Source organism: Rissa tridactyla, chromosome 5 (genome assembly GCF_028500815.1).
Source record: "Rissa tridactyla isolate bRisTri1 chromosome 5, bRisTri1.patW.cur.20221130, whole genome shotgun sequence".
Classification (NCBI taxonomy): Eukaryota; Metazoa; Chordata; class Aves; order Charadriiformes; family Laridae; genus Rissa; species Rissa tridactyla.
In genome coordinates this window covers 80072797-80092054 of record NC_071470.1, presented here as the reverse complement: position 1 = coordinate 80092054, position 19258 = coordinate 80072797, and the positions used below count along the sequence as shown (strand labels likewise).

At 37.7% G+C, this 19258-nt stretch overlaps 2 protein-coding genes across 2 annotated transcripts in view; one reads left to right on the top strand and one right to left on the bottom strand.

Moving 5' to 3' along the window:
- Positions 1-801: 801 nt before the first annotated feature.
- SYNPO2 (synaptopodin 2) overlaps positions 802-19258 on the bottom strand; it is a 91915-nt gene continuing 73458 nt past the window's right edge. Inside the window, exon 5 of the mRNA XM_054203718.1 lies at positions 802-5635. Within this exon, the coding sequence (XP_054059693.1) occupies positions 5069-5635 (567 nt within the window). The 3' untranslated portion in view covers positions 802-5068. The remainder of the gene's footprint in view (positions 5636-19258) is intronic.
- SEC24D (SEC24 homolog D, COPII coat complex component) overlaps positions 14912-19258 on the top strand; it is a 145339-nt gene continuing 140992 nt past the window's right edge. Inside the window, exon 1 of the mRNA XM_054203708.1 lies at positions 14912-15007. The gene's annotated coding sequence lies outside the window, so the exon portion shown is untranslated. The remainder of the gene's footprint in view (positions 15008-19258) is intronic.

Here is a 19258-nt window from a genome sequence, read left to right as displayed (position 1 = left end):
AAAATGTGTGAACAAACACTGAACATTTTACAGCATATCGAGTGCTGTTTCTGATGCAGCACCGACACAGGACTTCTTTTTAAAAATCCATTAATATATCCCATGAACAATGTAAAAGCACTGATGTTCAGTTTGAGGAAAACCGGACATTGGTCTGGAAACATCCGCCTTTCTTTCTGGACTTAAAATTACTCATTACATCAACTAGTCATTCCACCAGACTCACATTCGGTAATCAAGCAGCCTGCCACACTGTAGTCATTTTAAACACTCTTAAATGTTGGTGAATGCACCAGAAATTGGGTTTCAAGAAACCCAAAGTACATTCTCTGGAGGGTAAAATATCATCCAAAAACCAATGACTGTTCACCTGTGTAGTGAGATTTTAAATCTGCTGCAAATACTGAAGTCAAGGGAGTTACGTTAAACTGTGAATCTGTCTTATGCTTTCTTTTCTTTACAATGCATTTAAGAACTTACCAAAGAAGAATGAAAATGTAACCATGAAAAGGAATAATACTAAGTCTCTTATATCCTTGTAAAGCCTTCGTAGGGCAAAGCTATTAAAATACTGTTGTCAAGCCTTAGCAGTTCCCCAAGTTTTACATGCATCGATCATTTTTCTTTTATTGGAGGCAAAATCCTGTTTGCTTTACAAGTGCAAAAACGGCTTTGTGATGAATTTCATGTAAATAGTGAAAATTTGATCTCGCTTTTCACAGATAGATTGTACATGCTATCTTTATTTCCTTAAGGGCTATTCACCTAAATAGCCTGAATAGTGTAAAGATGGATTCACAATTTATTCTCAATATTTATTTCTTCTTTAAATAGTATGCTTCAATTAAGAACAAACAACAAGTGAATACAGCAATGCAGTCCTTATGAACAAATCTACAGGAACTAAACAGAGGTTAAGTGTAAGGTAGACAAGTAATTATAATACGTAGATGTTAATTGCACGTTTTTACAGTGGGGATGAAAATGTTCAAACAATAAAAACTCCTCTGACCATGCTACTTTCCCTGGGTAGATCGTGCTTCACTGCATTTCCTTCCTCTGCTTAGTCAGTATGAAAATGAAATTCTACTGAATTTGACAAGTTGCCATTTGACCTGATGTTGATTTAAGCTTCCAGAAGCTCATATCAGCACGAGGTCACCGACAGGCAAAGTCAGTGAATCTAAAAATGGTACAGAAAAAAGAGATTAGGCTTTACTTGGGTTCAGATTATTTAAACAAACAGACAAGAATTTAGGGAAAACAAAATTATGTTTCTCATCTGATTGATCAAATCACTTTATTAAATGATACAATTTACATCTCTGGCATGCGCTTTCCAATAAAGTGTCCTCTGCGGTGAGCAAAAAGTCTTTAGAAGTGAAAAGCCTTTTATAAAGATAATACAGCCTTTTGCGACTAGGCAGAAATGCAACGTGAATAGGTATTTGGTTGTGTTACAGCAAACCAAAAGGAAAACAAAATAGGAACAAGAGTTGTGAACATCATCATCTAACATAACTAAAGAAGGAAAATTTTCAGTTATATTGTGTATTCAAATACTCTGCATATTAACAAAGGCATCTCTGAGGTTGAACACAAACCCAACGTATTTAAAATATCAAGAGAATTTTTTCCTCACATTTACTGAGCAAATCTGTGCATTCAAAAACAAACATAAGAAATACTTGCATATATATATTCAGAACTTACACATGACAGTCACAACTATTTGATAGAAAGATGCTTTGCTAGCAGAGTAACGGAATGAAGAACAGAAAGTGAAAAATGCTGTGTGGTTCTTCATAAAGCTCTGTATGCATTAGTATTTCATTTAGTAGTCTGGGCCTGCTGCTTCCATTGAAATCGGTACATTGTCTCAGTCTGGTTTTAGCCTGATTTCCTTTGGAAACAAGGCTATATGATCTGTCTGCATGCCTGTGTGTATAGCTGTTCTCCCATTAATAACTTTGAAAATGTTTATTTTGTTTCATTTCTACGTAGCAGTGGAATAGATCTCAAAGATAATCCATTGCCCACAGACTTTGTAAAAATAGACGGCTGGGTGGAGGACGGCTACGCTTTCCAGTGTTGCTATTGAGGGAAATGCTGCAGTGTGAACTCATTCCTTATTAGATTTGAGAGAATCCATATGGGAAAGAGAGCTAGTAAATCCTCAGCAGGAGGAAAAAAAAAATCTGTAGTAGATCATGTTGAACACCCAAATTAATCTATGATAAGATACAGAGCCACATGAAACTCAACGTCAGTAATTCTCATGTTCACAGAAGTGCTTAATGATGAATTCCTTCTTGTTATTAGAAAAAGAATTAAAAAGCTACACTATTTTTTTTCTTGGGACATTGACAGAAAGTCAGTGATTCTGTCTGGAACTCTGATTCTGCCATTCTTACATGTTTCTTGCATATTTGGGAGGGGTGTTAAAGGTTGATCCTAGAGTATGTTTGTCTGTGTCGTTATGTGATCACAGCTTTAAATCCTCTTTAATATCACTTTGTATCAATCAAAGATTTTGTGATATCAAAATTTGAAAATACTTTTGGCAATTTTGAATTGCATCTACCTTAAAATTAAGCACACATTTCCTTCTGGTAGATGTACGACCTTAGAATTCACAACATTGGTTTCAATTAGAATTCAGAAGTTAGGTATCTGATTCTGAGAATTCAAATAATTGTATCGGGTAAAAATATGCCTTACTGCAAACTCATTAAGCTGGTTTCCTCTTTAACAATGTAAAGGATACAGTTCAAAACAGAAACCTGAACAGGGAATCGTTTTATTATGGTAATATGGACCACAGTTCAGCAAAATATGTAAGCCTTATATAATTTACAGAATATAGGTCTTCTGAGAAGTTCACGTGCACTAGTATTTATTGAATAGTTAAGGCCTTAATGACTTTGAATTATAAATTTCACTGAATTTCACTTTGAATTATAATTTCAATGAAATTAAGTGAAAAATTGACGCGTACTTCCAGGGAGATAGGCCTGAATCCAAAGACAAGCCCTTAAGGCTAATGGGACTACCACAGTCCCATTGGTTTCAGTGGGAATGTTCCCAGTCATGATAAAAGGGGACATTATGGGACTCTGCAGAAAAAAAAAGTATTTTTGCCTGTGTGGTGGGAAAATTTGCTCTTGATTATGCGTGTGTATGACTCTGAGGTGCAAAGCTCATTTTCAGGCACATCATGGCAGCCTCGTTCATGTAATTTTTCTAAATCATCTTTTCTTTGCAACTTCATATTTTGTGAAATAAATTTGTAAGGTGCTATAGCAATATGATCCTAGTTTAAAGGTTTACAACTCCCGTGTCTTCATTTCCTGCTTGGTCAAAAGGATCAGTTGATTTCAGGGAGACTTCTGTTTGACTAGAGAATTACTGCCAACTAAAACTCATTAAAGGGAATATTTTTCATGTAATTATTTGCTCTTACGGGAAGTTCCATCTCAACTGAAATGGGGTTTAATTCTTCTCTTTCCTTTATTCCAATTATATTTTATAACTGCTATAGTGGAAAATTCTTTGCAGATGGGAACGTTTTTTAGTACATTCTTTCTTACTGCATATATGTTTTAGTTCTTTCTAATCTAATCACTTTACTCACAGCTGGCAACCTTACTGAAACTAAGGATAGTTAACAGTGCTTCTGCAGTAATCGTAGGGCTTGACAGATCCTTAAAGAACGCCCCACAAAATGAGCAGGATGCAGAGCACTTTGTAAAACTTGGGGTATTCATTTAATGCCTTAACATCTAAGCTACCCATAAGCTTGGAATACATATATTTTTAGCCACATATTTCTATTGTTTAAATAAGCTGTAAATGCAAGATATGTATCACCAGCAAAAATTATTTACCATCTCTTCAGATCCACCAAGACAGTTTAATTGTTACCAACCGTCCAAATATTTGCTACTTATACTAGACTCATACCATGTAACACATGTCATAAACCCTCTTTCACGTACCAGTTTCTATGTAGAACAGGTATTGTTCTTGATAAACAACTTGTCTATGTCTGCCAAACTGAGAATACAAATCAAAAGCTTTCTAAACATGGAGCTACCTAGATACTAAGAAGAACTGCCCAGCCAGTCAGATTACCAGACACTGTAGCAGTAAATGTTCAACAAGTAGTGCATTTCACAGAGAAATAAAGGCTGTTCAGCCTCTGTCTTGTTTGATAGTTTATTACAAAATTAACTTGCAATCCAGTTTAAGTACACTCTAAATACTTTCCTCATCCATTTTGTTGTTCAGCTGTCATGGTCCTGATCTCTATTAATAACACCTTTCTTCCTGTTGTGTTCAGATTATGTGATTAATTACAATAGGTAAAACTTCTTCGAAACTGTCTTGAAATCCATCTGAAATGGATGGCTGCACAAGATGGCATATATCCACACGTTGGAGGGATTCAGGTACCATGAGCACAGATGTATTTTAACTGTTGCCACAGTAAACATGTATATTGATTTACTTTGCTTAGCTCATTTTAAAAATGCAGTAAAGAAAACACATGGCAAATAAGCCAGTACTTCCAAGTGTTCCACTGCCATTGGAACTTTCCCAAGTCTGGTTATATCTAGTACCTTGGAACTCAGTTGTCAAACATACCCAGAAAACCTACAAGATCATGTAAAATACTTCTTGCCTTTAAAATGCCCTTATTTTACTTTTCCTTTTTTTTTTTTTTCACATTAACTTAACTGCAAGCACTTGTGCTGTCTCTGTCTACATCCTTCCTAGATTTTCTATTGAGCACATTGGTTGCCCCACTTTCATCCCACCCCTCACCCGAAGAAATGTGTGTTTTTGCCTTTTGACGAACAGAACAATCTTAGGTTAAGTGTAAAACTGAGTCTATTCTAGAGGCTGCTAGCCCTGCAATCATGTGAAAACTGTGCTCCATTCAATTTTGCCTCCTCGTTTCTTTAGTTCAGAGGTGGTCAGGCCAGCAAGAAACTTTCCTTCCCCAACTCAAATCTAAGGCTTGTAAAGCTGGAAGAAGGGAAAATATTCCAGGCCCTTCAGCTGCTCATGTTGGACGCCTCCATCCCCTTGGCTGTGGGTTGTAGTTAGAATCAGCTGTTGACAAGCAATAGTCAGACCTGGAATCCACGGACATTATATCAGGATCTGTTCTGGACCGCTGACTGCAGTAAGGAGACTTCAGCTGAGAGCCAGCCCGTGTGGTGGCACCTGGGGCAGACAGGGAGCTTTTGGGGGGTGATACAATACCCGATTGCTTCCCTCCTAATAAGGCTACACTACCACTTGGGGCTGGAGGCTCGTAAGAAACTTTTTGTTTCCATCCATCTGGTGGCTCAGGAAGGGTTTTCCTGCGAGCAGCTGATACTATGTTAGCAGCAATGGATTCCTGGATATTTTGGGGCCCAAAAGCTTCATCCACTAGGCCAAGAGGGGATCTTGCCGCTGCTTCCCAGGGAGTCGGTCTCTTGCCAGGCCTGTCGGCTGCTGTGTCTGGCTTGCTAAAGTAATCAGGAGCAGGCTGAAATATAAGAGGAGAAGTAGGAGACATGGCTCGAGAAATGAATGAAGAAGGTCTCCCAGGAAGTGATAATGAGCGTCCACTGCTTCTTTCCTAGGAAAACAAAATATGAAATACAGTTACAGTTATTAAACAACAAAAAAGGAAGCTCCTTCTCTTCACTTCCAAACTGGAACACCAGACCCTGAAAACACGTGACATCCTGGCAATCCCTTTTTATGTCTATGGGTACTCTTTAGTACTTTAATTTAGTGGAAAGACAGGAAGTATTAAAAAGGAGACGGAGAAAGGAACAGGAACAAAGACAGAGCAAATTGAATTTTTAAGGAAAGTAAATAGACCAAAGGCAGGCTTTTACTGAAAAGGTACAATTGCGTCAGCAGTTGCGTGGCTTTTCCGCTACTTAGCTAGTGAGCCTTGTTCTGAAAAGACTGTTCTTAATAATGAAAAAGGAAGTCATGTTGTGACAGTTCTGTGTGTGTTTACAAGATTCTTTCTAACGTGCAGGCACAGCCTAATTTATTTGATAACAGGTTCTGTCTGGGACATCTGTCTGAGAATTTATCTTTGGCAATCTTGTTCTAAGAAAGGCATTTCTTACTCTAATATTATTAGACTCTTCCTAGGTTTTACTTTTCAGAGCACAAAAATGAAAACAAAAAATTGAAGAAGTTAGTGCAATCATTCACTTCGTACCCTTACAGGACACTACTTAACCTGACTTCTTTAAAAGGCAATGCCCCCAAAATTTCAGTACATTCCGACCCATTTATGGGAGCAATCCATTCATATTTGACAAATCCTAATCTTCTTAGTAATGCAGCACTTTGAAACAGAAACTGTGTTCATGACAAGGTTCTGCTGCAACAGTTGTTTGGCAGCATACGAAACAGGTACAGTATTTTTCCCAAGCCAGACATGTTCTTTGTGTTACACAGATAAATTACATTGTTCTTACCAAGTAGTCTCTATACATGTGGTTCCTAAACTCAGTGATTTACACCCACTCAGATCCTGAGGTTTAAATGCCTTTAAATCTGAAATCCGGTGTGAAATTCCAGGCTCTTTTGCCAGAGGCTTTGCTAGAATTTCATTCAAACAACATTGGCCTATGTTAGTTTTTCTAATTAGCTTCCAAAACTTAAAATACTGTGAGCATGATCTAGATACCAACCAACAGGTATCTGATCATACAAGGAATAGCTTCTCTAGCAAGGATTCACATAGAAATGTTTTATAGTCTTTTCCATCACAGGATCTTGACACATTTAAGAAACTTAAAAGAGCTCTGCTTCACATAGACTTTTAAGTTGTGTTTTAATGTCAGCCTTGTATATGAGAGATGGAAACTGAGAAGGAGACTGCCGAGTTCATTAGTTTCAGTCAGTTTGGTGGTGCTCAGTCTGAATCTCTTAAAAAGGTTTAGAGTGACACACAGAGGTCATGTAATGAGAGTTTTGACAGGTTTCACAACTAATGCTTTATAACAGGACTATCCTTTCACCTCTTAGCTATGACCAGCTATTCCCAGTTTGCAGTTCCAGATAGGAAACTCCCTATCATAATTAATCCTACCCCCACATACTTACGCCAAATTTTCATGAGGTTCTACTTCTATCCAGAAAAAAAGAATTCATTTTGGGCAACTTAGCTCAGTTGATTTTCAAGATTCCTCACTTAAACCTTGAGATGATCAAACATTAAAATGTGACTGATCAGAGCATCACATATAGACAGATCCCAACTGAGTACTCTAAGATGGTAGCATATAAAATGAAAGAATTTTTTGGAAGGCCAGTGAATAAAAGAAAATATAGAACTTTTTGCCCATAGATGAAGTTAAATACTTTCAAGAATGGATTAAAGTTTCTTCATATCTTCACTGAATGGGAGGGATTTCTTTTTCTTACCTGGAAAATAACAGTCCAGGTAATAGATGATGCTTGGGGTCAATGAATGGCAGACCCAGATAGGCTGGTCAGAATACTGCTTCTTCCTCTAATGTGTTACAATTTCTTTCTTCACTGAATCCACAGAAAAGAGCTTATTCAGTAAGCCTGGTTAGTGCATTTTGTGTAAATTATTGGCAAGAATAATTTTTTTAAAAGTGCAAAATCAAAAGAGGTATGCAAAATGAGATACAGTTTCCATTAGAAATTAATCTGATAACCTGAACCATGAAACTAAGAAGATAAGGTTTTACTGATGGATGAGAAAGTAGATCAAACAGGTTCACCTAGTTAGTCTACCTGTGGTAACTGCTCTCAGGAAGGTTCTAGAACATTGACTGTGCTGAGTAGACAGAAGATTTCCCTTTTATTTAATGGAGATTCCAGTTCCAATCCCTGTGAGTACTTTGTAGGATTCCAGAGACACAGAGGGAAATGATACTGTTGAAAGAAGTGTCGTATAAAATATCTGACTTTTCAAGACAGTTGGATAAAGATACTGTTTAGTCTGTGGCATTTAGAGAAAAACTCCAGAGTTCATCAAGTTGCAGAGTTTAATCAGAGAATTATGAGTTATCAAGTGTATTTCACTATTCGTCTAACAAAATGGGCCATTCTACTATGTTACAAAGGCAGAAGTTTAACTTGTAAAAGCAGAAATAGTGTAGACAAAATTAAATCTTCACATTGTAGTGCATTCTACATTTTTTTTAGTACAGGTATTAGGTCAGACTCAACAGAAAATCAAGATCATTAATGGAAAATAAGATATTATTCTGTGATGATGGAAACTATTCTACCGATAGCTTTGTTATCATATAAGGCAAAGAAGGGGAACTGGCAGAAGAGAGCTAAAATGACCTCATAGAAAAAAAACCTCTCTATGAATCAAACAATGCAGTATACAGGAACTAGCACCGAGTTTTGACAACCAGATTTGGGGATGAGTGTTTTACTGGCTTAGAGAATCTCCTATGTCCTTAATTTGGAAGACCTCAATGAACAAGTGTTTGTACTTCAAATCTTATCTATCCACAGCACCTCTAATGCTGTGTAAATCATAAATTCAGCATGTAAGGGTTGTTGTAGAAAAAGGAGGATCTCAAATACTGATAATCTGGAGGCTATTATTACATCTTCTGAACTGGTCCTTATGGGAAAAAATGCAGTAATGCAAAATACTTTAGATATGGAAGATTTTAGTCTCACAGGCAACTAAAAATCTTTTCTCCATTTTGGTATGAGATTCTGCTCAGTTTATTAGCTTTTGTGCAGCATGGGTCTGTATTTGGCTAGAATGTTAGGCCTTGCAGGAAGATAGGCAGTCAGCAAACTGGAATATCAGTAGTGCCTTGGGAATGAGCTTTGTTATGCTAAAATTCCTTGTATTCATTTTTTGTTTTGTTTTTAACTTTAGTCAGGCTCTCAGAGATAAAATGACTAAGTTAGGAATCCGAATCGTTCATAATGTCTCATGAGGTGAAGAATGTTTCATTATGTAAGGATGGCTTTCCTTGGCTCTGAACAGGATTGCTCAGTGATCACTCTATTAGATGAAAACAGCTGTGTTAGATTTTTTCAGTGGAATTCAATTTGTGGACTGCCAGGTAACCTCCAGCAACTGTCACAATTTACCTGGCCAGGGAGAGATTGTACCAATTTATCTGGAAAAAAATATTTGCTTGAAAGTTGATAAATATTATCCTTTTCTACCTCAGAACGCCAAGGTAAGAATAGTTATTTCAAGTCTTGTCCATTTTGCCAAAGTACTATTTGAAAGCACTGGCTTTCAATTTGCCAGAGTAGCTTTTGCATTTTTTTTCATTGGTCTCCTGGATCATGCATATTTATGTACATTTCTAGACTTCATCTTAACAGCCGTCATCTGAGAGACTTCATTCTAACAGAAAAACAGACTAGTTTATCCAGAGAATACCCCAGTGGACAGCTTTGTTAGGTGCTAAGTGTCTTGTTTGGAGACTAGGTACATTGGGTACAGTGAACACATTCCGTAAGATCTGTATCACTGAAGATAATCAATGATTATTTCCTTCTGGATGATTGTTCAATCCACATTCAAATCACAGCAACAAAGTTCCTGCTGCAAGATCAAACTGTCGGCTGGATGATTCTCATTTCTAGGCAGTTCTTTAGCATACTTGGTCCTGTTTTGATATTCCGGGAGCAGTCAAATTCTTCTCCTTTTCCATTTGGTAGCTTGTATTTAGATACAATTATGATGATAGGCTGGTTTTTAACTTTAAAATTCTGAAATGTGAAATTGCATATCTATTTCCTCTAGATTTGGTAAAGCAAGGATTAGTCTCTCCTTCCATGAAGGAAGGGCTGAACAATCTTGTGTTTTTAACTAATTTTGGATTGTGAGAGGACAAAATTTACTACGGCAAATAGTGTTCCAGATGATTTACTTTGAAAAAGGCTGAAGTACTTTGTCCTTTCCATAAGGGTCTGAAGGAATTTGAGGAAAAAGTTAAGAGAGAGCCCCACTTACTTACTAATTTCTAGTTACAACGTTGTGTGTGGCTGTGCGACTTTTGACAATAAAGGCCTTTCTACTTGTCAAGTACTGGTAGAAGAGAAAAGTAAGATATTAGAATTAGGCCTTCACTACTGCAAAATGACTATGTGGAAAAGTAACATAAGAATGCTGATAACCTGTCAGAAATTCAGTTAGCTCAGTTTGGAGCTGCATAAATGAATGAAAATGAGTGTTTTCCATTATCATTTAATCTTTATCCGTATATGATTATCAAAATACAATACAGTTATGCCTATAAAAAGCAAATGGCTGAAACTGTTGGCCACAGGCACGTTACCTTTCTTTGGAATAGGCAGTGTATTTCTTCTGAGCAAGAATATTTGCTGCCACCTTCTGGACTTTTATATTGCACAGCTTGGAGGAAGGTCTTAGATGATGAAGCCTGGTGAGTGAACATTTGAAAAGCAAGTGCAAAGCTGGTCCTAGTTTCTGATCTTGCTATTTTGTATGAACAATGAACGGGTTTTAAATTGAGGCTTTACTTGAGAAAGTAAAGGTTAATGATATTTTTTCTAAAATTAAAGAAAATAAATATTAATTATATTGTAATACTTGAAGGTGGTGGCACTATTGTTGCTGAACATATCCAAACTAAAAGATAAATTATCCAGTTCCTTATAATTTTCTTATCAAATCTTTCGAACTGACATTTTCAGTCCTAGTTGTTTGGTTTTTTTTTTATTTACTTAATCTCAAATGATCCAACCATTTCAGATGTATTTCAGCCAAATGAACCTGTATAGTTCAACCGTTTTAAAGAGTCAGATTACGGAAAAATAAATGTCAATGACAAAAATTTCTAGCATCCTTTTCCATGAAAAGTGGTACCACTACATGCTTTAGAACTGGTTTGAGACTAGTCTTTGTATCTGAAGTGTCTCATATTTCCATGCAAACTTGCCTATGTATATTCAAGCTGAGAGCCTTAGACAGGCTCAATGAGAGCACCTTGCTTTTTACAGCTAGTTCCTGAGAACTCTGTTAGCAGCGATAATATTCTGTTAGGCAGGAGGATTTTATTCATTATTGCGGGTCTAAACTGCTGTAGGCTGTGATGTCTTTGGGCAGCACACAGGAAAACAAAGAGACTGTCCTTGTCCTTTCTCTGCCTGTGTAACCTGAGGCTATGTGTACCCCCATGGGCTGGAGAAGTCACTGGGGTGTTCCACAGCTGGGTGCACAGCTGGGTTTTCATTCACAAAAAAGTCGTGCATGCAGGCCTATGGTGCATACCCGTGTCTCTTCCCACCATCAGGTCCGGACCTGAGGCTGCGCACTCACTGATCAGGACTGAGATGCCCTGCAGAGCACAGCTTTCCCTTGGCAGAGCCCAAGACCTCCTGTCTGTGCCCAAGCGGCCTCAAAGGGAATGTCTGATTTGAATGCAGGGGGGCAAGAAGCAGACTTTCAACAGGGTAGAAGAAACAGACAAGGGAAGGACAGAGAAGAGACTGGACCAGAAAGCAAAACCAGAAGCTGGTAATGCTTGATACAGAAGGAAAATCTGTATTCAACACTGGCTTGGAGAGTGATGAGGCTAGGACCTGATGGCCAAGGCTCCTGAGCTTGGAGGAGAAGCTTAAGGAATGGAAAATTGACCTGTATTGCTCTCAATGAGGCTACGATGAAGAGACAAGGAAAAGAAAAAGATTAATAAATGGGGCAAGAAAGGTACTCTTAGGGAAGAGAACCTGTGCACACTACTGTGTACTTTTCTCCAGAGTTCCAGGGAAGTTTCTTCCCCAGAGAAATGGAGTTTGTCCTTCCTTGGAGTCCCTGCTGTCAGAAAAGACTGTGAATCCCCGTTGGAAACCCGTGTCATCCTCCTGGTGCTGATTTACAGGTGGGATGTCAACATGTGTTTGCTGCCACTTACTGTAGCAACATGACGGCAGTTGTCTATTGTGGTTCAAGCCATGCTGGAGGAACCTCTTAGTTACAGTATGCTATATGATAGTATTCTGGTGTTTGGTTTGTTGTTCTTAGAAAGCCTTTGGGTCTGAAACACACAAAGCTACCTTGAAGCAATATTAGTGAAGTTGGAAGCTGAAGTATTCCAAAACTATGAAATGCAAGCCTTATTGCCCAGTGCATATGCATTTTGATTAAATTTCACAACTTCTGCCCCATCCAATGCTGTTTTGGGGCTTCATTTAGGAAGTACTAGGATGATAGAGCAAAGGAGTATATTGTGCAAAAGGTGCTTTCACTGGATGGATTTCATAGCTCGTCAATGAGGATTCCCTTTCTGGGCTTCCAACTGGAGACCTGTGATCTGCTAACACTCACAGACTGATGTTAAGGACCACATGCTTTGATACGGTAACTAGTTCATGTGCTACTGGACTCTGAAGATTCTAAGTGTCTTGAACTGGATACCCAAGGCTACTGAGTGTCCTAAAATCAGTGCTGCACCCTTCATCCCTTATTTACTCATTTGTAGAATGCAATAGTGTCAAAATGAACTGTGGCTTCTGACTGACTTGGATACTAACAAAAAAAATTACGAGGAAATGATTCTGCATGAAGAACACACTTGGAAGAGTGTATATTAAGTAAGGAATAGTGCTAAGCATGGAACAAGGTCAAAACAAAACAGTGAAGAGCTATTCATCAAGTGAACGGTACCATTCTGTGCCCTGAATTGCGTCCGGAGTTCTACAGAAAAAAAAAAGAAGATGATGCGATGATTATGGATGTTTTAATCACACAAATGCCCAGGACGGTTGGGTTAACATTCATTCTAGGTGCCTCGTGTTTCAATCTAAGCAGTAGTGTTTCATTTTGTTTTTATCATAATTACATAGGGTCAGGTGCTTGCTTCAGTACTGTACCTGTAGCAGTGCCAAGTCTGTCAAGTTTCTCTCCAAAACACCTCTCTGAAAGTAATCTTAGGATGGGAAAAGTTTATAATTTTGTACGTCTGAAATGCCGACAGCTGTGCAATAGGGTACAGTGCAGGTGGAGATTTACATCACCATAAAAAGTTACGTTGCTGCCTCTCATTTTGTGTAATCTTTTTAATTTTTAATGGAATGCTATAATGAAAATTTTTGTCTCATTTGTCATACCTCTGCACTTTCTGATATCAGCCAAACAAGCAGCAAGGAAGTATGTGGAAACCTTTTCTGAAGAAGCTTAACAGCCCTGTTTGATTCATAAAAGATACTCAGGTAGCATGGCTAGGACTTGCAGAAATATCTGTACGTATCTAAACCTGTGTACTTAACTAAAGAAAATTAAACCGCAGGCAGATTTTGAGGTTTTCTGCTCACCTCCTTAGGTTCCACTTTTAAGTTATAGTCCTGAGTATATCCTGGGAAAATTACCAAGACTAGGAAAAAAACTGAGTGTACCCAGATGCCCATGCTTTGCTTTTGTTCACAGTAATAAAGCCAGGTACCAACAACAACCTGCACAGTGAGAGTATAAGAAGAAGCATTCTTACAGATCGAAGAAAAAATCACTAGTGGTTATTAACTTCTTTTTTTAAAAAAGGGGTGGTTTTGCAAAAAAAAAATCTTTAAAAAATTGAAGCTATTTGTCCATAGGTCATTACTGTATGGAAACTTCTGCTTCTAATATAAATGTATTGAATTCTTTGCTTTGCAATCAGTTAAAGCTCATACTGAAATCAATGAGTGTTGTGATCCGTGTCACTCTTTGTAATCCAACATGTGTTGCAGTATTTGGGAGTGAATTTTATTTCTGTAATGTTCCTCCTTTTCTTCTGTTTGTTGTGCATTTCTTAAATCAGTTACAGTCTATTGTTTCAGATATAGGTGGAAACATCAAGAGAAGCACTTCATCTGTTCAACAGTTTAGTCTTTACACCTGTTTAGAAATGACCAGTTATCTTTGAATTGCCTGGAATTATGAAGGGGCTCTGTTTTAAGATATCGGTCTTAAAGGCATACAAAAGAATCAAAGATTCTTCTTGTTTGAAAACACTTACTATTGTCATATCGATTACCCCACGGGGGAAGCCGTCATCCAGATAGTCAATCTGTAAGCATGATTCAGTTATTTTTCTCATAGCTGAGTTTCCTCAGCCTAACGGAATGTGCAGTTATAACATACTACCACACAGGTTTGTGCAGGTTTCACATGCACTGAAATTAAGAACAGTTTGTCAAGGTCATTACAAACAGGAATAGATTTTTGCCTATTAATACCGCAGAGGATAACAGAGACTTGATTAGCATGCTATATAAAGATAAAGTCTTTTCCTGCCTTACTCAAGGAAGCAAATGTTAAAACCGTGGAACTATCATCATATGGTTAGTCTTAGCTTCTAAAGGAGGAGTTCAAGTCTGCTTCTGTAAAGATATTTCCAACATCGAATTTCACTGAGCTTCAGGATTTTTCCTACTTTTTAAATCATTTGATAAAAAACCTAAGCGCTTCCCGTAGTAAGCAACCGGCCTGAAGTGCTCTTGTAAGAACAGTCATTGTGGAGTTGTGACGGTGGCACCAAGTGTGCTATGAAATTACCAGGCTCATGTGTTTTCCCAAGAAATCTACCAGCAGTGAGTAATTCAGAGCCTCTGAATCCGCAGGTTTTTGAAGATCTTGTCAAGTTTCTTCTTTGTATAATGTTTCTATTGCAAGCTGAGTAGACTCATTATAAAATAACATTATGCCAAGCTGTGTAATTAAGGTTTGCACTTGCCATGCCAAACTGCCAAAGTGATCAGTGGAGTCCTGGGTGTTTGATTTCAGGCAAAGTTGTATCGTGTTTTGTTAAAAAGGCAAGACTGGAAGAGTGGATCTTTTTATAACCAATCGTTTTTTATTCTTAAAGCTACGGAATCTGGAAGAGGATCCTGGAAAAAGAGAGGAGAAAGATTTTGCAAATTGTTAGTTGCGAAGAGTGCTGTCGTTTCACTGGTATTTCCCTACCTCATAGTGAACAGAGGATTCCCCGCGGAAATGCTGGAGCAGCAGAGCATGATGGTAAGGCTGGTCCTTTGTTGAGTTGTCATCCTGGATACTTGATAAACAGTGCTTCTCCCAGATCGCATCATCTGGTGTCAAGTTCTCTTTCTGATCGCTTATAATCTTCTATCAGAGTTCACCTTAGCATTTTTGACAACTCTTGTGTATAGGAGCTGTCTAGGATAATATGTTTGTAGATCTGCTGTCTCTCAGAGCAATAGTCTCTTGAGAGGGCCTGCTTTTTTTTAAAGCTCACTTTTTTCTTTTTGCTGGGTATTAGCATTTCGGTTCTTTCACAATATCTTTTTGTAAATAGTAGAGGAAAAAAGTCAGGCCCAGTGATGTGAGCACTCTGTCGTCCTAGAGTAATCTAAACAATTTCAACAAAAGGCTGGAAATAGTCAGCCATCTCTGTGCAGAATAATTAAACCCTTCTTGCTGATTGTTTTCTTTTCTTGTACCTTCAGTATTTCACGATCCTCCAATCGGTGTTTTATCCTGGGCGATCTCTGCTTTTTTGCTGGAGTTTCCTCCCCATTGCTTGGCTCCCTCTAATCCTAGTAGTTTTTTCTCTCAAAATTGCTGCTCTGCCCCTTAGCACTTATTTTCCTATCTGAACCACACACCAGCCCCTCACTTCCTAGCTTTTAGAGCCTGCCGATACCTCAACCTGTTAGTATTTCTTTGCTTCAAATACAAATTCGTCTGAATTCCCAACATTCATTTTAGTGTGAATAATAACAGCACTCTGCCAAAACCAAAGGGAACTCATTGCCACACGGTAGCTGTGGTGACAGCAAAATGGGTCACTGCAGTTTTAGGGCTGATTTTGTGCTGAGTCTTGAACGTCTCATATGAAATAAAATTAGGTATACAAAATAAAATAAATAAAATAAAACTAGGGGTATAAAATGAGGGTGAGTGCAAGAAGACTTCAGACAAAATTTAACTGGAACCTCCTTCTGATGGCTGATCTCAAAATGGCGTTGGCTTGATCTCAAAGTGAATCGCCAGTGCTTCTAGGAGAGAATTGGGCATTCCCTGCTGCAGGGCTTGATATGAGTGTGTTATGAAGTCCCACCCCATCAGCCAGGTGCTTTTGGAACCAAGCAGCTTAGTGTCACTGGATATTGTCACATGTCTTAGAACACTGGCAAAATTATTTCTTCCATAAAAGAGCAGAAAGAAAAAAAATTAGGCTTACTTTTCAGAGATGGTAATGTTTACTCTGTAAATTTTCCTGTAGAAAAAGAACATTGAAATATCTTTCTGTTTGTTTCATAATACGTTATTTTTTGCTGAGCAGGAACATTGTAAGAGTGGTTCCTCTAGAGAAGTGGGGAGATGTTAAGCAGTTCTTTGTTCAAGAACTAAATGTTGTCTTTTATTTTTGCAACAGAAATTTTAAATTTTGTCTAAAAGCTACTCATCTCAAAACCAAAACTTTTCAATTTAGGTTTTACAACAAGAGGTTTATAGCTGAATCAGAAATTGGAAGTATATAAACCCTTGACAGAGGTAGCTGTATGAAAAGGCTGTACAGAATGTGAGATCCAAACTGGTGCAGGGTAATACCTCCAGTATATGCTGTAATTGAAAGTGCTAAAATCAACATAAAGCACTTCAGTTTCTCTTTTAATGTGAACATACTGCAAGTATTGCTATTAGGGGTGGCCTAAAATTCACCGTTAAATGTGCTTACATCGTAGGCATAACAGTTGATCTTGGTAGCCTTGTCATATTATATTGAAATAATTCTAATAGCTTTTTCAGAAAACCATTTACAAAAGCTCACTGCCCTTTCAAAGTGAAACTTCAGATGGCTTCTCTCTACCCAAACCGTTTATTTTCTTGACATTTCAGTTATGTTTGACACCATCGTTAGCTTTTAATTTGGACCCATGACGTTGAACAGCTCAACTTTCCTCTAAATATCTGCTTCACAAGAGATTACATTTTGGATAAAACTGCTACTTTATGTAGGCTAGTCTTCTGAAAAATTAATAAGAATTACAGACTTACCTGGTTAGTAAAAAGAGTCTCAAAGCCAAGTTGGATCCAAGCACTATGCACGTAGAATGACGTGTTTATATGAAATTGAATTCAGAGTTGGACTTTGAATGGGATTTTCAAAAGATCTTAGCTGATTCAAGAGGACTAGCGTCACTGGGGCTTTTGCATTTAACTCTTACTGGTGCTTTCAAAAATCCTTCTGTACTTGCTATGGGCCATATGAAATACTTGTATTTGAATAACAGGAGAAAAATCCAAATGTGATCAAAATCCAAATTTTCAGCATATATGCACTTCCTTTTCCTTTGGATGAAGCAAAGAGAAGATAGGCTAATAGCTATATTTTATATTGCTATCACAGAAGTGGACTTTTTGCTTATTGCTGTAAACATGCATATGATTTAGTTGAATTCGTAAGTGAATTTTTGGATTGTGCTGAAAATGAAAGAAAGAGCAAATTGATTTTAAAGATGACAATTACGCATTCCTGTCTTTCAGATGAATTTAGTTCTAGACAGATGACTTAGGAAACTGAAATGTTCCATTTCATTCCGCAGCTCTCCTCTAGCTCCTGGTAACTTGACTTCTGTCTTTCTGGAGAGCTGATTTCCTTTGGATGAGAATGTATCACAGCCTTACCTCTTGTTTCTTCTGCTATAATTAGAATAATAATGCTTGTTATTTCGTTCTTGGGAAGTGGTATGTCATGTGGGCATATATAAACCTAGAAGTTGGATTTCAGTAATTTACGTATTTCGCACAGAATACTCAGTAGCTGGTGATGAATTCCAAAAGTTACTGACCTGAGACTGAAATGACCTAGGGGCCGTGCTGTGTAGGCTGCTTTATCTTGTTAGTAACCACATGCATCAACATCAACGCTTGTTGTACAAGTACAAAACTGCTAAAAATCTCCTCATTAGGGAAATATTCTTGGGGTGGTAGAGTGAACAAGTACAGACGTGTGATTATAATTTAAAGCCATATTTTACAGGAGGAGACTGGCAGTAAAAACATGTAAGGCAATGTGAGGCTGATTGGATTTCTGTGTATCTCTCTAGCAGCACTACTAATCTTTGGTAGGGTATCTCTATTCCGAGTAGATACTAGCATCTTAAACTTCTACCTAAAATAGTATAGGTAACTTCAGATAAAACTGAAGGAGGGAGGAAAGGAAAGGAGAAAAGGAAGGGGAAGGAGAAAAGGAAGGGAAAGAGAAGGGGAAAGGGAAGGGGAGGGACAAGATTTCGTATTAATGGGATAGCATAGAAAATAGATTTCCCCTGAAATACACTGTCAGTCTGTACATATAAGTGAAACAAAAAGATAGCAACCAAAGCAAAGAAAAAAAAAACCCAAACAGGCAGAGAAGAAAGGGACAAGTTTAATGATAGAAGAAAAATACAGATATTGACAGTGAAGAACAGATAGAAGGGAGATCTCCAAAGGATTAAAATATTGCTACTTTCTGTTTCCGGGTAAGTGCAGTGTAATTCTTTCTTGAACTTTCCAAACTATTTTTTCTTTCAAAATTTCCCATCATTCTCCTGAATTTTAGGAGGGAGATGGATCACTTGGTCATTTTCTTCTGACTGCAGTCAGTATCCCAATCCAAAATTTAAAGGGGAAAGTAAGATTTTGGAGGTCCAAAATTCAAAGGAGTGATTTTTATTGGCTTGATTAGACTTTGGTTCCGGTCTGCTTTCTGCATGTACAACCAAATGCATTCTTCTCAAGTTTGATTGCAGTTTAAGTTACCATCATGGGACCAAACTAAGGAGACGTTGTTCATTCTTGTGAATGTTTTCTTCATCAAGATAGATAGTTCTGCTAAAACCCCTATGATATAAAAGATCCGTAATCTGGTCTGTAGCTAGCTGGATGGTAGTTTAAACAAATATATTAACAGATTCTACCACCTTTATTCACAGGGTGATGCTTTAATCTTTAGCTTCACACTTGGAATGGATTTTAATACCCTTAGTTGTGTGAAACACCTTGTTTCAGACCTAGCACCAGTAATGTTAACAGGACCGCTTACTGAAAAACATGCTGAACTATTCAAATATAGCTCCTTGATTTCAGCAAGACTGTGTATTCACTGCAATATTGTACAGTAGGTTTCAAGACCACAGTCTCTTAAGAATTTTCTACAGTAGCAGTATTTCAATACGTAGGCCCTAATGACAAGTAACAGGTGAAAGTATAAGACCAGAGTAAAAAGATTCAAAGTGGGAAGAAGCACTGAAAAGCCCC